Raw genomic sequence first — 21,927 nt, 5'->3', positions numbered from 1 at the left:
TTCTGTCCTAAGCATAGAATAATAATAAAACATAAATTATAATACTACCAAAAATTGAAATAAAATTGACGAATATATATTAAATATCCCTTTATTTTTTCAAATGGAAAGAAATTTGTCTTGAAACGCGGATGTTTGGCCTGTTCTATACGTGTGCTGTTTGCGGATAAAATGGCAACTAGATATCATCGATTCTAATCTGAGGCTTGATTGCATGTTCTTGTATTAACAAGTAAACGTTGCGGTCGTGCATGTTGTGTTCGTAAGATTTACAATCATGTCATAAATTGTTGAAAATATTCTCAGCCCTTGCTATTGAGTCGTGAAATGTCTCTCAGGTGATTGTTGTTCGTTGTTGGCGTCGTTGGTCCTTTCGTTGAGCATAATAATCACAAGTATTTTCATTTTCAAACATCAACGTACTGAATGTAGTTTCCTTGTGTGATTTTGAGATCTTTGTCAGTGAGTAGATTATGTCTTTGACGATGTACCTGATTTAAACAGTGAATGAGATTTTGAAGTGAAAACATGAGTCGCACCAGCGGGATTTTCACGGAATCTTCAGGAAGGAATTGCTGACTTAGTAGGAAAAATCATGATTATTATTACAACATATTCACTTCGGATGTAGCATGCAATAGTAACTGAATGATTCCCTACATGATTTAGTCGGCTTACATGTGATTGGCACATTAAATGCTATCGATTTTCTTTACAATGATGCTTCCTTCATTTTGTTTTTTCCTAGATAATTACGATATCTGTTGATGTATAATGATGCATGTGCCTTTATGATCAAAATCACTTTTGTAAATGCTTAGTTTATTTTCTGTTTTTAAGTTCATTTGTTGTTTTGTTTATTTGTGAGCATGTTTGTTTTTATTTTTATTTCTTTGTTTGAGACGATGCTATGGTGATAAAAGATAAATAATAAATTGTTAATGAGAGAGCCATCTTGAAGTGGGTGTAAATAAAGTGTATTGAGAATAAAACAGAGTGTCTAGTGATATATACATGAATATAATGGCTGTGATACGTTAAATATTTGTTTATTAATATCTCAGATTGCTGTGGGAGATGGCCTGCCCACTACCAGACCAGTGTGCTTGAAGAAACTTACGGAATGCAGTGTTTTCAAAAAGATTTTATCATCATCACACGCAGTTCTGACAGAAAGTTTGCCGAGTAGTTGCTGCAGGGTGAGTACTTTTCCTTTTTTCTTATTTGATGACTGACGTGGTGTAAGTATGGCAGAGTTAAGGGTGACACTCTTCGGTTTTTGTCGACAACAGGAGGAATCTTGAAAGATAAATTTTGCGGACTGAAATATTCGTTGTATAAAGTTGTGAGGATTAACTCTATATTGTAATAGATTAAATTCTTGGTGACACAATTGGAGAAATATAATGTTGTAGTACTACCGGTGGCCATTAATAGGAACGCTAACTAAAAAGGCGCTTCGATTAACGGTCAAAAGATAATTTAGTATACCTTTTGGTAGTCTACAATATTAGGGCACATGAAAGGTCCTCGTCCATGGTCTACGGGAAAAATGTAACAAGTCCAAATTCTAATAAACGGTTTTTCCTTATCTTTGAGCACTTGGCAGGATGCTTTTTATGTTGCAGTTGGTTTTTCAGTGCCAAAGACTGAAGACATTTCATCTTCTGGTAAAACTTAGTGTTTAATAGACAATGATATTCAGGAAAGTATGGGATTTGAATTCACCCTTTATCAACTTGGCAAGGCAATGCACACACATGACTCTTCCATACTCTATTTTTATAGAACAAAGAAACCTCTGACCATATGGTGCTAAATAATGAAATGTGAGGGACCTTGAAAATAGTTTGTTGATCGGCTGTCAATTTTAGTTCCAAGTGAATGTAAACAAATTATATTTCTTTTTTCTGTGTAAGAAAAGTTGAGAGGGCAATGCATAATTGTTGCATGATTGGTTTTGCAAGTTTTAAGGATATGAATATCAGGGTTGTTTAAAAAAATATTTTCATTAAATAATTTTGTTTTGAGGTTTCTTTGAGGTTTTGTTTAAGGTTTGAGGTTTAAGGTTTCTTTTTGAAGTTTGAGACTTTGAGGTTTCTTTTTTTCTTAAATAATGTTCTTGGTGCAACGGTCAAGGCCTGTTTACATGGTACTTACCTGTACTAGTTAATGTCTTCATGTAGGAATGCATAAATGGACACGAAAATGCACAGTTTGACCACCCAAGTCGTATAAATGCATGAAGAAAAAATAGAACCTGTTCTAATATGGTTCATGTGTACTTGTTCCATTCTGGTGTACTATAATCGCCCACATGTTATCTTGTTCAAGTGTATGCATGGTGTGCACAGGCCAGAAAAGAACGGTGGTTATTTGTTTGCTCGTGATTGCTGTGTTATTGTTTTTTTTTCAGTTATAAGGGTTATTTGAAAAAAATCATGATAAATAAAATATTTTTAGCATAGAAGATTATCTTGTGTGTCGTTTTTGCAACTGTATTAAGTAGGCAATTAACGGTATTACTCCCACTCATCTCTATGGTTTGGTTGAAGAATAGTGGAATTAGAATCTAAAATTTTCTATCCTAGATATAGTGTATCACAACTGTTTAAAAAAAGGGTTGTTTACATGCAGGCATACTAAAATTGTAATGATAGAACTCACAATGCTGGTTTAAGTAAAATCTATGGTAATCTGGATAGTCGAAGTTGATGCAAATATAATAAACGTGATTATGAAGTCACAAATTAGCAACTTGCATGCAAATGGAACAAGTACATGAAGGTATGTCAGATATATTTTGTTAATTTGTCTATAGAATTTTAATTTCATTTTTTAGAATTCAATGTTGGACATTTTTTACTACGTAAAATAAGTTTTTAGTGCTTGACCACTTTTAATTTTTTTATGCTCTAATCAATTCACATGCATAATAGAAAGTAGAAAATAAATTTCTTTAAGCCAGCAAGTATGTTTTTCATAATGATGTAAGCCCCAGAGATAATCTTTAAACACAAAGAAGACATCAAGAATGAAAGAAGTATGTCGAAAGCATATGCTATGTCAATGGTTTCTATGGTAAGACTTGGGCTTAAATAAAATATATTTAATGATATTGATAGTTTATCACTCTTTACTCAGAAATTCCTGATATTCTGATTGAGTGCAGGAATAAAAAAATGTTCATTTTCATTCACTTAAATGTGACAATGACAACCTTCATCAACATTGCTGTTAAGAATATAATTACAATTAAATTAAGGGAATAAAACCACATCTGCACGACCCCTTATACTCTAATCCATATGCAGAATATATTTTTCTGTGAAAGGGCCCACTTTGAGGGCTCAAAGGTCGTTACATTGCCTGAATACGAATCAAGTTTACCTGGTTTCTTCCTGCCAAATTAAATTTCATTTGGTTCAGTAGTTTTCAAGCCACTTAGCTACAGATGGACGATGCTCAATATTTATTTGAAAGTGTAGATAGAATATTTGGAAATCCTGTTTCATCAAGATTAGGAGCATCTCTTCCTTTTTTACTGTGATGGATGTGAGTTGCTTATCACAGTTACCTTCTCTGAAAGGAGAGGAGGCAGCTGGTGACGAGTGGGATTTTTCTTCAGATACGAAGGGCTGCATGGGGGCTGTGAAGTGCCTTCAATCGCATCTGCATTTAAAATGCGGTTGGAGGCACTTCACAGCTCACTGCTTTGTCCTTACAACTGTGGCACACATTCCTGTACCGGACTGTAATCTACTGAGAGCCAATGTGTTGGTTAGTTTCTTTCTCATCTATTGTGAAACCTGAGATAAAAAACCTCCAGATACAATAAGTTCTTGGTGAAAGAAAGGAAGTGAGTTTGCCTAGTAGAAATATTTCTGCGGGAAGTCACTGTCAATTGTGCGAACTTCAGCGGTATGACTTGTATGATATGAGGCAAAAAGCGTAACCGTAGTTATTTTCATTTAAGTCACTCTTAGTTTTAAATCGCTAAAACACTGCTAATCTCCTAGGAGAAATGTCTTGTATCTAATGTAGTAGGCCAATGGTAAACAATCTCAATTCTATTTTCAAGGCAATAGCATTTGGTAAAACATGGCTGGAATGAAAGATTGTTCTGTAAATGTTCAAGCAAAATTCACGCTTTACATCAGCTAAAGTGCTAACTCTAAACCTACTGTCACCTCTTAATTAGAATGGGAAGAGCAAAGGAGAACACAATCCAAAGTATTAATGAAGTAAATGGTTCTACAAAAGATAATAATTACCTGGATTTTGTTATCACTGTGCATTAGCAACTTTGCTCTAAAATCTAAAATAGCCCCAGAAAAGTCATCTTGTGGTGCACAGGATATAAGTTGTATTGTTATGCATTAAAAACACCTCACTTAGCATGAAATGTGCTAGTATGACACTCTTAAGGAACATGTTTATAGTTAAGTGAGGGGTACCTGAAATAGAAACGAAAATATTATGGGAGGAATTTTTTTATTTGCATGTTCTGATTTACTCACAAGAAGGCAAAAAATTAAAATGAGAAGACAGACTTAATTGTAAATGTTTCATTTTTTGCTATGAAATTTGAAGACTAATTCATGATGGAGTTTTTGAAATTCCTTTCATCTACAGCTCAAATCCACACTCAGATATTTGGGAGATTACTTTACTCGGTTGCAAATACTTTGGGTACTGTTTGTTAGAAAACTTGTATGTTTACTCAGTGTGGCCCGATGGTGTGCTGTCTATGGCGTGAAATGCAGCCAGTGCCACATTAAGGCAGCTTTCAGACGAAACAACTTTTCACCGGCCATCATTCACAGCATGATATGCTCAGTGGTACGAAATGGTGACATGCTCAGTTCCAGTTTAGATTGACCAAATGCTTAAGTCTGCTCCCGAATCATTGAAATTAAGCCAAATGATTAAGCCTTAATTTTTCAACATTCTTTCTGTAGCAGGCATTGGGATTTATTTTTGGCCTCTCTGTTTATGCCTCAGCATGCCTGATGTTAAAGGAGATTACATGAGTGATGGTGTGATCAGCAACAGCACTAGTTATTTTTACCTAAAATAATTGAAGGTTAAGGTTGACTGATTCTCTCTTTTATAAACTCTTACCAGCTGCATTGAAGACATAATGCATTGCATAACAGTACCAATAAGTATTCAATTGAGCCATTGGTTCTAAAACTAGCAGACATTTGCATCATTATATCATTTCAATTTTCATGGTTTTTAAAATTTGTCACTCTCAAACAGATGGGAATAATTTTAGCGTCCTTGCATCCCAACTGTGAGTCATTGGAATGATGAATAAGGGATATTAAGGCTCGCAAACTTGGGAAACATGAATTTAAGTGCAATAATTATAATGAGAATAGACTAACATGTAATGAATGAAGCACTATGGAACAAAAGATTTTTATGACCTATCGCAACTGTGTTCTCTCTCTCATGCTTCTGGTGGTATTGAAATTGATTGCTTCGTTCAGGCAAAAGAGATCCTCAGAATTGGTTTTCTTGTTTAGTTATACACTTTGAATTAAATTTATCACATTGGTATGTACAATGTAATGATAATTTCTTTGAATTAGGACCTTTTTCCTAGTAACCTTTGGTCATAAATCTCGTCGTTTGATATCCACTCATTGTATTGGAAGGTTTCCCACTTCTTCATTTTTTAATTGTTCGTAATGGATAACCAAGATATAATAACATGTATGATAATAAGATAGCAGTGTCTCCATAAGTTTCCATTTCTATGTTGGGCAGTGTCTTTTACTGTTGTGAATTTATTTGATCTTAATGTGTATAATAACGTTTATTTTTTCAGGGTTTGTCAGCCTGCTGCTATTAAAATACAAGCCATGGACATTTAATGATGCCCTTCCTAGGAAGTGATGCACAGCTGTTGATGTTCATATTTTACATTGCAACTAGTGCCAGATTGATCTCAAACATCATCCCAAATTTTATGCAAATTATTTGTTGACTAAAAAGCAGATAGTTCTGTTTGATTTGTCTGTAGTGTTTATAAATTTGAATAAGGATATCATGAATCAATGTAAATCACCATTATACTCCAAAACTGATAATGTGGTAGTGCATCTGGGAAGACTTCCTGAATGGATCAGTGAACAAAAAACGGTGAAAGTGTTGATAAAATCTAAGGAATGTGTAATTACCTCTCTACTATCTTCTATAACATGGAAGGAATATCGATTTATGAACAGCTTTTGTGGGAAAAACTTGTTGCCGTCACAAAACCAAGATTTGGTCAATGGCCAGAGGTTAACTCACTCTACTGGTGGGAACGTGACAGTGAATTTCATGGCCAAGTTACCTGATGACATAAATTATTGTTGTAAAGTAATAGGGTCTTGCATTAACCCTTTCTTTGGATTTGATTTGTGTCATCATGCAATCGACTTACTGAACAATGAGGCCTTCCAGTGTCTTAGAAAAGTAAAGGAGAACATGGATTTTGTGCTTAGTATGGCCATCACTGAAGCTCAGTGTTCTGAAGTAGAGTGCAAAGAATGTTCATTGCTGATGGATGCACCCTGGCTAGCAGCATCAAATCCTGGAGGCAGCCTGGTAAGTTTTTGAGAGCACCAGGGAAAAGGTGGGAGTGAAGTTAAGTGGAATACATGTGGTCAAGTTATTAAAGAGTGAGGAGACATAATTTTGTTCTGGTAATGGTCCACTGAGTAATAGGAAAGCAGAATGTGCTAAAGACTTTTGTGGTCGGGGATGCATGGGTTGCAGATAGAAAGTTAAGGGGAAGTGTGTGCATTGTGGCCATGCTGATTGCATGTTTTCAAAACCTTCTTTAACTGCTTCTAATTTTACCGCAAGAGACTCCAGTTTCCTAACAGATTTTAGTGCTGAGAGATCATCTGAGAAGGGAGGGATCAGTTTGATGGCAGTCAATAGTGCATAGTATTGGGGAAATATTAATATTCTTTATTGCTAGCCTATTAAGTATTCAGGGAGTGTGTTGTTCTCCAATATGTTTCCTGTTACCTGGTTGATGGGAAAAGCTGGTTTGCTTAAAAAGTGTTAAATCTCTTTCTCTCTCCCAATGTTGAAATTTCCTTTGCTGCTTGGTAATTCATGGAAGAGGCTCAGGTATTCAGCCAAAATGACCCTTCTCTGCTTCACGTCTCTCTTTTCCAGCAGTTATTTTGGTAGAATTCTTAAATAAACCAAAGAATAAAATGTTAGCTGAAGAGTACACCTTAATAACCATACCTCTGTACGTGTACTATTGTCACTCTGAAATATCCTCACCAACGCCTCGTGACAGTGTTTTCTAGGTCTTTGTCCTTAAATGCAGTTGAAGTGGAGTGGCTTAGCAATGCATGCTTGGTCCTTCAATCTAACATAATCTTTTCTAGTAATAGAGGTAAGATTTCAATAATCCTGTTTCATTATATCTAGGTGTGCCCCTAATTTGTTGACTTAGAAGAAGGTGAGTTGTTTATCTCCATTACTTTCTCTGCAGAGTATCAAAGAAGAGTGGACAGGTGATGACAATTTACGGTCTTCTACTGACTCACAGGACTGCTTGCAAAGTGCAAATGAAGGCACTTCACAGCTCCCATGTGCATTCCAAACTACTGAAATATACATTCCTGTGTCAGACTGCCAAGAAACGAGACCAGATGCTTTGGTAAGTTTTATTCTCACCTACAATTACACCTGAGTTGGACGACCTTGTGTTGTGTAAATTTATCATCTGTATAATGAAAATGGGTGTGCCTGACATGAATAGATGCTATTCTCAATTCTATTCTACAACTCTCAGTTGTACAGAACAGCAAGTTTATGCGAGTCAAATAGCCTAATCACTATTATCTATTTACACTTGTGGCGATGTTTGTTGTGGAACAGTGTTAATCTTATGGCAGAAATTTGCATGGCAAATGAACTGAGATAGCTTGAGCTTGCTTGCAAGCTAATAAATATTCTTATGCATAACACTGATTGGTTTCAAGATACTTCCCTGTTTGTTCAATCTTCCCGCTTCACCTTGATTATGAAACGTGCCTAAACTCTCATGTTACCTCTTTATATAACGAATGAGGACCGAATAAGTCTTAGGTAACCATGTGATATATAATTTTGGTGCACTGTGTCCCCTTATATGTTATATCTTTGCAGTGTACATAGAAGGCTAAGTTCTTAAACGTTAATAATCGAACAGGTGTAGGTGAAGTGAGAAGAGACAAGTATTACTTTTGTGATTTTTGCAGTGATTCTGGCAATTAAGACTAATCTTATGAATATTCTTGGAGCTTATCCTGCAATTAAAAAAATTAAGTCTTGTGGGTCTTGAAATGTAAAGAATATGGGATAATAAGCAGTGTGTCAAAGAACCCAATGCCACTTTGGAGGTGGAGCTAGAAGAGCGGGTATTTTTTTCCTGCCGAGGAGCCCCATTCCCTCACTAAGGACGTTTCTCTAGAGATGGATGGGTAAATGTGACGTGGTAGAGTGCGGCAGATGAGGGTTCACTCCTGGATTGGTGGGAAATAATGAAGTATGGGTTATAGATGGTAAGGAAGAAGGAAAACTCTGAGCTCTACTAAGGTGCAGGGAATCCATATGAGGGTTGAGGAAGATTGTTAGGTTGTTGCCCTCTATAAATACTACAGGATACATTTCAAAGATAATTCAATTCATTGCTTATCTATGCTCTCTCTAGCAACCTTGAATACTCTGTTGCCAATATTGAGTAGAAATTGTGCAATCTACACTTACTGCAGTGTAACCTAAAATGCTGGTCTCAGAAGTGGCGGGAGAATAAGGTACTTGCCTGCCAAACTGACCAAATGCACAGATTTTGGGGTGGTGAAGGTAAATATATGGATTACTCACACTTTATTCATTCATTATTCTAGGGAAGCTCAAATTTCTGTTGAAATTTGCACATAGCAAGGAATTAGGTTTGTGTTTCAAGAGCCAGGTGTAAAACTGTGATTGAAGGTGGATATCATTATATTAAGTACCAATCGTCTCTTGTAAGAAGTATCCTAGAATACTTAAGGATTTGGTGGATTTTGCCCACAAGAATATATGCCTCTTTTTACAGATTTAAGTATATATTGGAACGACTAGTAAGATATATCATAGAAGACTTAAGTATTTGGAGGAATCTGCCGTCAGGTATATTAACTTCATTTTACAGATCTATTAGCAGCTCGGATCAATCAATAATTAATATTCAATATGTGTTTTTAACACCTTAATATTAAAAATTGCACTGGTTAGAGCCTGAATTAAATATTTTGCTTTGTTATGGAATTCCAATTAAAAAACTCCTTAAAATTATTGGAAAAAATGCTTAAGCGCCTCCTTAAGGTGATGCTGTAAATAAAAAAAAGTGTATCAAAATTTGAAAAGTATTAACTCATTCTCTCACCCATTGAATTTTTATCACCTCATAATTTTGATTGAAAGAAGAAATGACATTGGGCACAATTATTTATATGAAATAACAAATAATGGAAAGGATGGTAAAATTATTCCAAAGGTGTAAGTAAATGTTCCTGGCTATGTAGTGGGAGTGACAAGAATCTCATGATTACATGCATTTGGTCAGCTTGACTGGTCTTAGGTGAAAGAGGAACACATTCAGCACAGAGCACGTCAATTGGCATGCTTTGCTGGTAGGGCTGGGAGCCTTTTCTCCATACGTAACTAATATCTGCTTCCGAGTCTTCGGATTGTGTGAATGGCCTTCAACAAGCTTCCCTCTTTTTAACCATGTGCACCGTTTGTAAAAAGCAATATTTCAATAGAAATTATGTCACAGAAACTCCTGCTATGTTTCTTTCATTTATTATATCGGCCAATTTTGATGACTTAAATGAAAATCAGGCCTGCATTGAATGTGTTTAAGAGGGTCTCAGTACTATTTATTTTGCCTTAATTTAGTGACACCTAGCATTCTATTCTAGTTTCATGTGAAAGAGGAGAAAGAAGACCCTCTCAGTGAAGGAATGTATCCAGCGATGTACACACCAGATCCACCAGAAATTTCAAGGGATGTCGCAGATCCATTGGCAACTGATGAATTGGTGAGTGTACTCTTGCATGGGTCAGTGAAGTTGCGCTATCATACAAATTCATTCCATGGTTGAATATTCCCAGTGCCACTCAGCAGGAAAACACAAATTTTTTCTTAAGTTGATGAAAGTTGAATCATAGAGTACAGAGGTATCATTCATGACTGTACCCTTCAAAACGAACTATGCATTGTGATGAAAAGAATAGGTGTGTTCTGCCTCTCAACTTGGCTCACTGCGGGTGCGATCCAATGAATTCCACATTCACTCTAAGACACTTCAGACTGAAGTGTTGCGGAGCACCACGCAGGGGCTATTTTCTCTACAAGAATTTCTTTTCAGATGGGTCAGGAGCATAGTCAAAATGTAGAATGAATGAGGGGGCTAAAAATGTTAAGAGATGGTTTTGAATGCAAATTGAGGTAATAATTATCATTGAATATTAATGATTATGGTCAAATATCTTAAAATTCCAATGTCCTGGTTCCACAAAGTAGAGCAAGTAACTTAAGACAGAATTTGTCACACCTACCCCACATGCCATGAATGTTGATGAAACTCATTACCCTGGACAGTAAAAAGTATTTAATTGCTTAAAAAAATGTTGAAGTTGGCACTTTTTTCTGGTTTTCCAACAATGGGAGCATATGTATTTCCCAACCAATTGAAGTTTCAACTTCTTTGATAATATTTCCAGAAATTAAGAATAAATTGATCTCTTACAAGTACTTCCAACATGATAGTGCAAAAATTATAAACCAGTGAAAACTGGCTTTTTTCCCTGGGATCAAAAAATAGGCCATTTTTAGAATTTTATTAAATGGCAATTGTGAAATAATGACAGAATTATGAAAATGAGTATTATTTTTATTTGCCAAAGTTGATGTTAATAAAACGAAGTATAACCCAAAATGCACTAAATCTCTAACTAAATTCTCTGATATTGAATGTATATGTCTTCTGTACAAATGTTTTAATGCATAGGTACTGAAATCATATGCCAGGTACTCCCTACAGATAAGTCATCATTACAAATAAGATGGTATCAGAAGGTAGACATCTCCAGAATATTGCTCTGAGGATCATTTTTGGCTTTTCACAAATTTTGCAGTGCAAAAAAGAGGCGTTATGAGTATGGCAAAGATAACCAAATGGCAAACATGCAAACCAATTTTTAAGCAGTTAAATTTCCTTACCATTACTTCCTTGAGACAGCTTGCAGAGTAGATTGTAGATTTAGACAAACACTATACATAAAAATCAACCTCTAATTTTATTTCTGTGACTAACTCAACAAGGTGTTTCCTCATTTTTCTAACTCTCTCATTATTTTTGCACTTATTATATGTGGATTCTTGTGCAGCCTTTGACCTCTACTCCTTTTGAAGAAGAATGGTTGGAAAGTATGGCTGAAAGCACAGGAGCCATCGTGACAGACTTTGACTGGAAGCTAGTTGGGGCTAAGGAAGAACCATCCCAAGAGGAGAAGGATGCTGCCAAGGTATGCCAGACATTCATCTAATCTATTGATATTTAGGTGTAGGTGATACATACAAGGAGACATGGTGACTGATGTTCATGACTTGAATGCCAATCAGAGGTGATAAATTTTAAGGTAGTAAACCGTAATGCACAAACTGTGGGAATGTTTTCTCTTTGGAGTTTTTGCACAGTTTGTGCTTTGTGGGTGACTCCTGCTACAGTTATTGCCGTGGCTAGTCCCGGTGTACTTAAAAGTAGTCAAGACCGAACACCTCTATGTGTTCAAAGTTCAGACATTGCTCTGCGGCTGTGGTGCCATGTGCACGACTTGGAGTGCTTTTGGCATCATATGCTCAGCATTCCAGCATCACCTTGTGCAGTATAGTCCACAAATATCCACAGGGGACGGCTTGGAATGTTCACTGGCTAAAACACTCAGGTGGAAATCGAGGGATTGGGGCTCGAATCCAGGTGTAGGTGAATGACTTTTTCCCTCTGTGGATTTTTTTACGCAATTTACAACTTTCATTCAGTTGAGAGCCAATTGTGGTGTTAAAATCATTGTTAGAGGCTATGCATTGTGATTGGCTGCAAGAAAATACTAGCAACGGAAAAAGAGATGGGATTTCCATCCCTCGAGCTGTTGAGATAATTATCTGTAAGAAATAATAAATAAAGGAAAGAGCGGTTAAATACTACTGGAGTTGAACTGCAAGTAAGGAGTCATTAAAAACTAATGAGCACATGCTTTTGGCTAGCTGAAGTGGTCTCAGCTAGGAGAGGAGGTTTAATTTTTATTTTATAGAGGTTATTTTTATTGGTTGACTTATATTTATTGACAATCAGCATTCTCTTTTAGTGTCATGTGAAAGAGGAGAACGGAGACCATCTTATGGAAGAGAGTTATCCCATGCTGCACATACGAAACCTTGCTGGAAATTCAACTGATGTCTCGGATCCATTGGCAACGGATGACATGGTGAGTGTACTTTTGCATTGTTAAGCTCAGATGTGCGATGACACAAATCCATTCTTGGGTGGAACGTCCCCTGCACCACTCAGCAGAAAGGCGAGACATTTTTCCTCCCTTGACCTAACAGGAGCAGAAATGCTATGTTTTTCATGAACGAATCATTTAAAATGAATGAATTGTTGCGACAAATAATTAGGTGTATTTTACTATACTGGTAGCTTATCTTACTGTTATTTTTAGGTTTGAAACTATTTCATTGATTTTCATCCATTTTTATTAGAAAATCAAAAAGAATTTTTATAATTAAGTGGGCATGGGCCATGAGAGGCGGAGATACCAGGAATTGACCCACTGGATGTATCAAATTATCCACTTTCAGGGCCACCAGATCACACCAGGGTAGTATAAGTCTTTGGCTCAATGGAGGCAGACACAGGCTGTGCTTCCTCCAAACAGCTCTCCTCACCCACATCCTTCTCCTCATGCTCTTCTTCTTACTCTGGCGACAAAGTCATCTGTGGGTTGAAATACACCATTCGCTGCATTATAAGGTGTCCCTCAACAGATGTCATATGATCAGTCTCAACATCTCCTTCAACTGAGCGGCGAGCATTGAAAGTTTTACCCTAGTCATGACATGTACCATTAATCACATAATACTTCTGGGGAAACTGAGGATCAATGTCACCCCTAAATCCCTCAGATGCCAATGTGCACTGCATCTCAGCTGCTTGTATTTTCTCCATTCCATTACAGCCATGAAAAGGGGCCAAGCGATTGAAATGGACTACTCTTTGCTTCCCTCTTGGAGGTTTCTTGATCGTGTACACCACATCATTGATCCTGGTAACTACCTCATGCAGTCCTTCCCACTGTTTCTGGAGCTTTGCAGAGTACCCACAAATCCTTTTTGGGTTGTAGAGCCACACCAAATCTCCTGCCTGGTAGCCACCCTGGTCAGTCTTGATATCATACCTCTCCTTAATTTTGCCACTTGCTTCCTCAAGATTGGAATGCACTCTTTGATGGGTTTCATCCATACTCTTCCTGAGCTTTGTGACGTAGTCTTCTATCTCAACATCCTCCCCAGGCCTGCACCCAAATTGGAGATCACAAGGCAAACGCAGATCTTTCCCAAAAATGATGCGAGCAGGTGTCTCTTTGGTTGTCTCATTGAGAGAACTTCGGTAGGCCACGAGGAAGAAATGGAGATGCAGGTCCCAATCATGTTGATAGTCTGGAACCATTTTCGTAAGGTATCTACCTAGGGTTCGGTTCATATGCTCAACCATGCAATCAGACTGTGGCTGAAGTGTTGATGTCCTGGTTTTCCTAATGCCCATCAACTCCCACACTCGGGTGAATACTTCTAACTCAAAGTTTCTTCCCTGATCAGAGTGAAGCTCTAATAGGACACCAAAGCGACTAAAGAATTGTTTCACAAACACATCAGATCAGCTTAAGGTTGGAAGGCGATATTTGGTGGAACTTGTTCACAGGAAACATAATGAAATACACTTTTGTATGTTCCACAATAGTTTTTTATCCCGACCCAGGTTTTATCCCGACCCAGTACACACTGTCATTACCTTGATAATGACAGTGTGTACTGCCGAAACCTGGGTCGGGATTAAAGACTATTGTGGAACATACAAAAGTGTATTTCATTAAACACATCAGACACTGTAGTAGCCTCTTCATTTGGAGAGGCATATGCTTCAACCCACTTACTGAAAGGGTCCATGGCTACAAGGATGTATTTGTTCCCATCCTTTGTCAGAGGAAAAGGTCCAGCTATATCAATAGCCACATGCTCAAAAGGTGCCCTTACATTGTTGGTCCTCATTGGTGCTCTACTCTTTTTCAGTGGACCATTTGCCGCAGAACACACTACACTTCCTACACTGTTCTCTGACATCCTTCTTCAAATGTGGCCAGTAGAATCTCTCCCGGACTTTTTCTAGTGTCTTGTGTAGACCAAGATGTCCTCCAGAAGCACCATCGTGCAGACTCCTCAAAACCTCAGATATGGGGTTTTGTGGAACAATAACCTGATTCCTCTTTATGCCTCCAGTTGAATTTTCAATCACCCTTTTCAGCACACCAGCATCTTCCACAATCGAGTTCCACTGAGCCCAGTATGTCTTAACACATGGTGAGAGAGGAGCCACTTCCTGCCTAGCTGGTCTTCCTTCACGAGAAAATTTCCATCTCCAGAGATATTTGAGGTTAGGATCTTCCTCCTGGTGTTCCCGAAGTGTGTCACTTTCCCAAAGATCAGCAACCACAGTAGTTCTTCTCAAGGTGCCTTCCTTGTTGTCATGATGTTAGCAAAAGGATGCTACTTTCTTTATTGTTTTCGGGGTCTTCTGGTCGCAGGTTGACAGCTGCCCCTCCCTATCAACCCTATTTAGTTTACCTGCACCTTATCAAAGTGCACTTATTCCTTATGTGCCCAACCTCACTACAAGCCCAGCATCGAATTTTCCTCTTCTTATATTTTAAAATTTCCAACAACATCGTCAATATCTCTTGAATACTACGAGCTTCAATGGCGTCAGCTTCCAAAGCTCGTACTTGGAAATGTCCTGTCACCGATTTCCTAGACAATTGAGAAACTCCAATGGATTCGGTCACCTTTCCTTGATTAGTGGAAATTCGGGCCCCTCACTCAAGCCCCGTTAGTCGATCCCCAATTGCTTTCAAATCATCTTTGATTTTATTCAATTCTTCATTCATAACATCTCCAAGTCCTGCATTTTTTTTGTCCAAAGTGTCTTACAATGCATTCATATCCCCTTGGTGCGCTGAAATACTTTCATGAACTGTCTCCTGCCAATTTTTCAAGGAAGTGAGCAAATGGCCTTTATCTGCTGTCTCAAACAGAAAACATAAAGGTTCCTTTCCTTCCTACAATAAGGCTTATCTAAGTTGGTCTTGTAATGCAGACATCTTGCCCGAAGTATCCAAATCGCGTTCCTCCAACGTTTTAGGTCGGCCACTTTTAATTGACTGAGTGTAATTTTTCTAGCCATTTCAATTTAATCAAAAAAATATCCCGCTTCTGACACCAATTGTTACAGGTTTTCAACTAAATAAGCTGGTTACACTAGGGAATAATGCCTAACTTTAATTAAAACACTTTAAAACAGCACGATATAATATCACAACCATTTACTTCCATCACAGGAATCAATCCATGTCCATAAACAACTCATTACCGAGCGATGCCACAGTGCACACAGGCGCCGCTACACTATATTAATTGCTAAAGTTATGTATGTCAGTTGTTTATAAAAAAAAATTAAGTGCTTGCTTACTTAAATTACTTGCCTATTCAAATAATTTTTTGATAAATGTAATTTTGTGTACATAACTTTGGTGCTAACAAAGATGGAAGTATGGTTTTTATTTATTTCATGGTAAAAGTGGAACATTCCTATAGGTATGATATTTCTAATAGATTCTTTTGTTTGGAAGTACTATTTTCTATGTACATTTGAGTAATTTGTCCCATATAAGAGTCCTCATTATTGTAGGAGTGGATATTAACCTCTTCCGTACGCAGGGCGTGATTTCACGGCCTGAATTTTCTGATGCTAAAGACGGAAGGCCGGATTTTCACGGCTTGAATTTTTTGAAGCAAAAGGGAAAAAGCTGTGTTTTCACAGTTTCGCGGTCAAGCATTCCAAGTGAGTCCCAACTGCCATTAGGGTCCCTCGGCGTGAGAGGTCCGACCCTTTCCTATTGTCTGTGTGGGGATTACCTCTTCCCATTCCGGCTCTCAGTGTCCCACTCGAGGAAGGTACTCATGGTCACTTATTTGTTTATAAGTTAAAATAACTAAAAACGTTCATGTTGCATTTAATGAAAATTAATGCAAGGAATTACATTCTGTATGTTCTGCTGATAGGTTCCAAATGTTAAATGGAATTCTAGCCCTCATATTAAGGGAGTGGATCATCACCTTCAGCAATTTTGGGAGATGCTAAGGTTAGATGTTTAATTGTTATTTTCATAACTTACTAGCAAGTTTAAGGGACGATATTGTAATGATTTACATCTAAAAATATATGTTACTCTGTTAGCTACATTCTAATTGTTCATTTGTGGTGAAATTCGATAGAATATCTGATTCAACTTCTATGAAAAAAAGCCCTCGTAATGTAATAAAATATGATTCTCTGAGTTCTTTGTCGTGAGCCAAAATTACAGCGGCTATTTTTAATAACCTCTTGCCAACCTTTGAATACAAAGGTATTATAAACGAATTTCGCTATAAGTACTGATTAATGCATATCCTAAAAATTCGAAAATTTAATATACCAATAGGGAATGTTTTATGTAGACATTCATTCCGTGTCTTCTCTTCCTGAAATATGTATGTGGAAGATGATTACCTCACGCTTCTCGGAAAAGCTCATTTGGCTATGATATAGTGTCGTTTTGCTGAAAACCCTAAAAATAACGGTAGAACTTTGTTTAAAAGTTCTACAGGCATTGCAAAATGAAAGGAATACATTGATGAACTGACATTTAATGCAACAGTAAAAATTATAAAAAATAAAAATTGCACTGGCAACAATAAACTAACTGCAAAAGTACGCCGGAAAGGGCTGTCTTCGGGGAAAAGGGTTGAGGATAATATTTGCCCAGTTTCCAAGGAAAGGGTCCAGGACCCCGCCAGGAAAGGTCATTAAGGGGAGGAAGCGACTACCTGCACAGTCCCAAGCCAAGAAAAAACTCTGTACGGGGCGAAAAAGAATTTCTCAAACCATTCGCACAGCCGAAAGCAACTTCCCTTGAAGGAGCTCGGCGCGAAAAGGTTAAACTCTGCATTGCTTTTTAAATAGGTAGGAGTTGTTGCTTTACTGTTCTTGTTCAAAGGTTTGTTTACACCATACTTTTACCTGTAAGGTGGGATGAGTGCAACCCCTAAATAGCATATATCAACTTTTAACTAGCCTAGGAAATTTTTCTAGTCTTGCTAAAATCCTGAGATTCAACGTAAAATATATGTATTATTGACCAAAAAAGAAAATTATATTTACGTTTCTCTCTCAGTGAAGTGGTAATTTTTATAAATCATTTCTTAAAATCTTGTCAAGGGATCGCACTTGCCCTGTGCATGGAGCAAGTGCACCCCATGGCTGATGTGTCATATATTTCCACATGAAGTGGCACATGGGGTAAGTGTGATTTGCCCAGAAATTCAGCATTACATTGCTTTTTAAGGTACCAAATTATGTTAAACCATTCTTGAGAAATTGGCTTTTATCTAAGGTAATGGAAGTAGTTTTTTGCATCTTCTTGTTAATTAGGTATTACACTAAGGAATATAGTCATTGATCGATGGTGACAGTATTCCAATTTCATAAATTAATTTACAAGCATATTACTAATAGATAATGTGTATAGAAGCCGAATAAATAGTAGGAAAAATAGCATAGAATTTTTGTATGACAAAATATCTGAATGCAAACTAGGTTGATAGAAACAAAAAATTCATCCTATAATGTAGCTTGCATTATAAGTATAAAGAAACAAAATGAAGAAAAACTCATGGTATTCCAACAATTGAGCCTTCAATATTGATTAATTTTTAACTCAGGTTTTAACCCGAGAAAGATAGGGAAAATGTTAACTTATCCTCCACAGCCAACCAAAGGATAAGGCAATATTTTTACAGCGTCTTCCCTTGGTATTTCGCTTGAATTCTTAATCGATGGATAGGTGATACTTATTTCAGTCCCACAACATGTTCTCAGAAAGCAAACCACGGGATCACCTGATTCATTGTTCTCCAGAATTCTCCCTATATAGTGAGCAACTGACTTCTTACCACTGAATATAGCCAGAAACCAATCTCCACTACTATCCTGTATTTCTATATCCTGGAGGGCACCAACTATCCCAAACGTTTTTTTTCTCTGAACACTAGGGATGTGGAACGAGAATTCGAGGGAAAATACTGTTGGCTCGTGTTCCATTACAATGTGTGGAATATGTTGTACGACCACCACGTGCTTCGAGAATGGAAATACCATCTTCCGTGAGGGTGGTCACATTTACCCCACCTCACCTTACTAGTTATTGTCCAATAAATTAACCCATGAAAGCATACTTGAATAAATGTACACATTAATGTAATTTACCTGTGAAAATTGTCACCCTAAATTTCTAGTTTAAGAACTAGCTTGTAACTTAAAAAGAAGGGAGTTAAGATACATTGCATGACCTTGATATTCCAGGGGTTACATGAATTTGCAGTGAATGGCATGGTTTGAAGGCATTCTCATGACCCCAATGATGCTGTAATAAAGCCATAATAGTATGAACTAAATTTCACCAAGAATCTTCTTGCCCAATTTGGTTTCTAGTGGCCATGTAGTTTTTGAGTGATTTATTTACAAACACGTTTCAGTTTTTATTTAATGACATAGATGCCATTTCTAAAATACTGTTTCATAAATATTAGCAGCAGTCCTTAGTTGTTGATTTTGAAGTAGGTGAGTTGTTAAGTCAGCGTTACTCTGTTTGCAGTGTGTTGCAGGAGAGGGGGCAGTTGATGACAATTTTAAGTCTTCTCCTGATACAAAGGACGGCGTTCAAGATGCAGTTGTAGGCACTGCACAGGTAGCATACTCAGTCCAGCCTGCTGAAATATTCATTCCTGTGCCAGATATCCAACTGCCCACAGCCAATATGTTGGTAAGTTTTATTCTCATATACAGTAAAACCTGTGTTGTAAGATTCATTATTTTAGCTTTTTTTATATTAATGCATCGTGTGTATGATAAAAATAGGTTTTTTTAGCATATTTATGTGCATTTCTATGGGAGTGTTCTTTAACATTTGGATCATAAGTTGTATGATAGGAGGTTAATTGCTTATCAGTTTACACATAATTCAATCTTAGTTGCGCAACACGGCTAATGGGATGAATTAAATGTTGCACGTCCCATGTAGTACGTCTATAGTGAATTCTCTCAATTCTACTTACAAGCCAGTAGTCTTGGCTGTTACACAGCTATTTGTTTAAGCGATATCCCTTCATAAAGTCAGTAAGGGACCTTGCCTTAATATAAACATGGAAGAGCAAAGGAGAATATAGTTACTGATATACATAAATATATATACATCTCATACAAGTAATTACCTCCAAGTTTATTACAGCTATGATTTTCAACCACTTTGCAATATCAGCTTAACCTTTAAGGGACAGCTTTAAATCCCAGATGTATCACAGCATGGCAGGGCATTTAAATGGCCTTGCTTTAACATATAAGCAGCTCTCCAGTCAACTCTTGAGCGATAAAACTCATTATAAGCCAATTTTATACAAAGTGTGTCTCGTTGGTCCTGAAATTACCGGAGGGTCATGAACGAAAACATTTGGTGGTCCTGTTGGGGACTGCAATGATGATAAGGTTAATTTATGTGCATGGCTGTGAAATAGCCCCACTAAAGCCATCCTATGGTGCACAGAATTTAAGTTATACTGCCTGAAATGTATCTCTCACTTACCAATGCACTTTTTAGGACAAAATCTGTAATGTTCAGTGGGGGTGTCTGTTAAAGTTACAAATATCAAATGGTAAGAATTTTTTAGGCAGACCCTGATTTCCTTTTAAGAAGAAAAGTATTTCATGAGGCTGTCAACCGGTTGTGGCTTCATTGAAGTCCTTTCTCCCTCATGTTGCCATCCTTGATAAATGGTGAGGGCCTAAAATGTGGTAACGTTAGCATTGGTGCAGTAGCCGTAGGAATCTGCATTGTGATCTGCACAGTTGCCTGGTTAACCATGGTCGATTTGCAGTATAAGGGAATTTTTTCTCATTGCAATTCATGTGTATTCATTTGTAATTGTAACTGAAACACGGATAGGAAACTTTTTCAGTGAGCATGCCCTGATTTCCTCATTTGAAAGAGAAAAAATTAACATAAGTGTACCTAAGTGTAAACTGTGCATTAAGCTTCACTGTAGAAGACAATTTCATGTTAGATTTGGTGAAATTCTGTTCATCAACAACTCAAAGTCTATGAACAGGTAATTGGAAGTTTATTCTGTGACAAATATCAGGAAGGAATGCAACTCTTTTCTCTCATTTCCATGCTGCAGAAATTTCTGTGAACCATTTATAATATATCTTATATGACAACATCGGTTAAGAATGTACGCATTGGAATCGCATGGGTCCCTTTTATGTTGTCACTTCACCCATTATGCTGTACATACTCTTGTCATTGCGGGCATCCAAGCCTAATTCTAATTCTCGGAGTAAGGATATTAGGAGAAGTGGGGAAGCTGGCAACCGCTCTGGTAAACACATTTGCCATTCATATCCATCAAGTGAGTTTGGGGAATGTCCTCACCAATGAGCCCCAAAGGAATAGTACTGAAAGTATAGAAAAATAGCACCAATAGTACTGAAAATACTCTTATCTCTGCTCTCATCCATACCTCGTTCTCAATCTTAGAGAGGAGGACCGTAATAAGATTAGAATAGGGGAATCTGGCAATCACTCCCGTTAAAACATATGCCAATCATTTGCATCAAGTGAGTTACTGTGAGAGAATATTTGTTCACCAATGAGCCCTATAGGAAAAATTAAGCAACTCCCCTAAGAAATAATGTACTATAAAACTCTTTTTAGTGGTTATGTATAGTTAAATACTCTCTTCAATACTTGTGTTCATTGCCTAATATCATTATTTTATGGCTTGAAGAAGCATATAAAATGTAAATGTTGTGAATTACATGGCAAATGGTGTATCAAAATTGAGGGTTTGTTAGGTCCCCCAGTAATAGACCATCAAAAAATTGGCAGATATGAGTGAAGGGTTAAAATTTATTTAAACTCTGTGTTTTTCAACAACAAATACATCCATCCATATCTGATAATAACAATTAAAATAAGAGTGTGACTGTAGTACTGTAAAAATTTGGTAATGGAGAAAAATTAAAATGCATTTTTTCTAGATTATTTGTAAAGACGTGATAAATAATACATAAAATAGATATAAGGGCTTGCTGGAAATTTCGAAATGAGGAGGGAAGGGGAATTTTTATGGGTAAGGACAGGGAACTCCAGAGATTACAACCGGAGATAAGTAAAGGTTAAGATTGCAGGCTGTGAAATATTTCGTGACTTTTAATCACTTTTAGGGCTTGATAAAACAACAGTATTAGGGATACCCTGCTCTCCTTTTTCGGTCTTAAATATTCAAATATACCTTGAATGCCGGAGGGTGTCATTTTGACACCCAGTATATTTTATGATTTCTTCGTACGGTTTAGGTGTTTCATGGGATGCAGTTTGATTATTACTAGCCAAATTAGTATTTTAAAATAATATATTACCTTCACGATTGTCTATGTTTTACATCAT

The 21,927-nt window shown here is 37.0% G+C and overlaps 1 protein-coding gene across 1 annotated transcript in view; it reads left to right on the top strand.

Moving 5' to 3' along the window:
- Positions 1-266: 266 nt before the first annotated feature.
- Positions 267-21,927, top strand: part of LOC124170418 — a 38,458-nt gene continuing 16,797 nt past the window's right edge. Inside the window, exons 1-8 of the mRNA XM_046549139.1 lie at positions 267-680; positions 1,065-1,199; positions 5,840-6,603; positions 7,514-7,681; positions 9,972-10,091; positions 11,443-11,580; positions 12,421-12,540; positions 19,078-19,245. Coding sequence (XP_046405095.1) covers positions 6,061-6,603; positions 7,514-7,681; positions 9,972-10,091; positions 11,443-11,580; positions 12,421-12,540; positions 19,078-19,245 — 1,257 coding nt within the window. The 5' untranslated portion in view covers positions 267-680; positions 1,065-1,199; positions 5,840-6,060. The remainder of the gene's footprint in view (positions 681-1,064; positions 1,200-5,839; positions 6,604-7,513; positions 7,682-9,971; positions 10,092-11,442; positions 11,581-12,420; positions 12,541-19,077; positions 19,246-21,927) is intronic.

Source organism: Ischnura elegans, chromosome 13 (assembly GCF_921293095.1).
Source record: "Ischnura elegans chromosome 13, ioIscEleg1.1, whole genome shotgun sequence".
Taxonomy (NCBI): Eukaryota; Metazoa; Arthropoda; class Insecta; order Odonata; family Coenagrionidae; genus Ischnura; species Ischnura elegans.
This window is presented reverse-complemented; position numbering and strand designations above follow the sequence as displayed.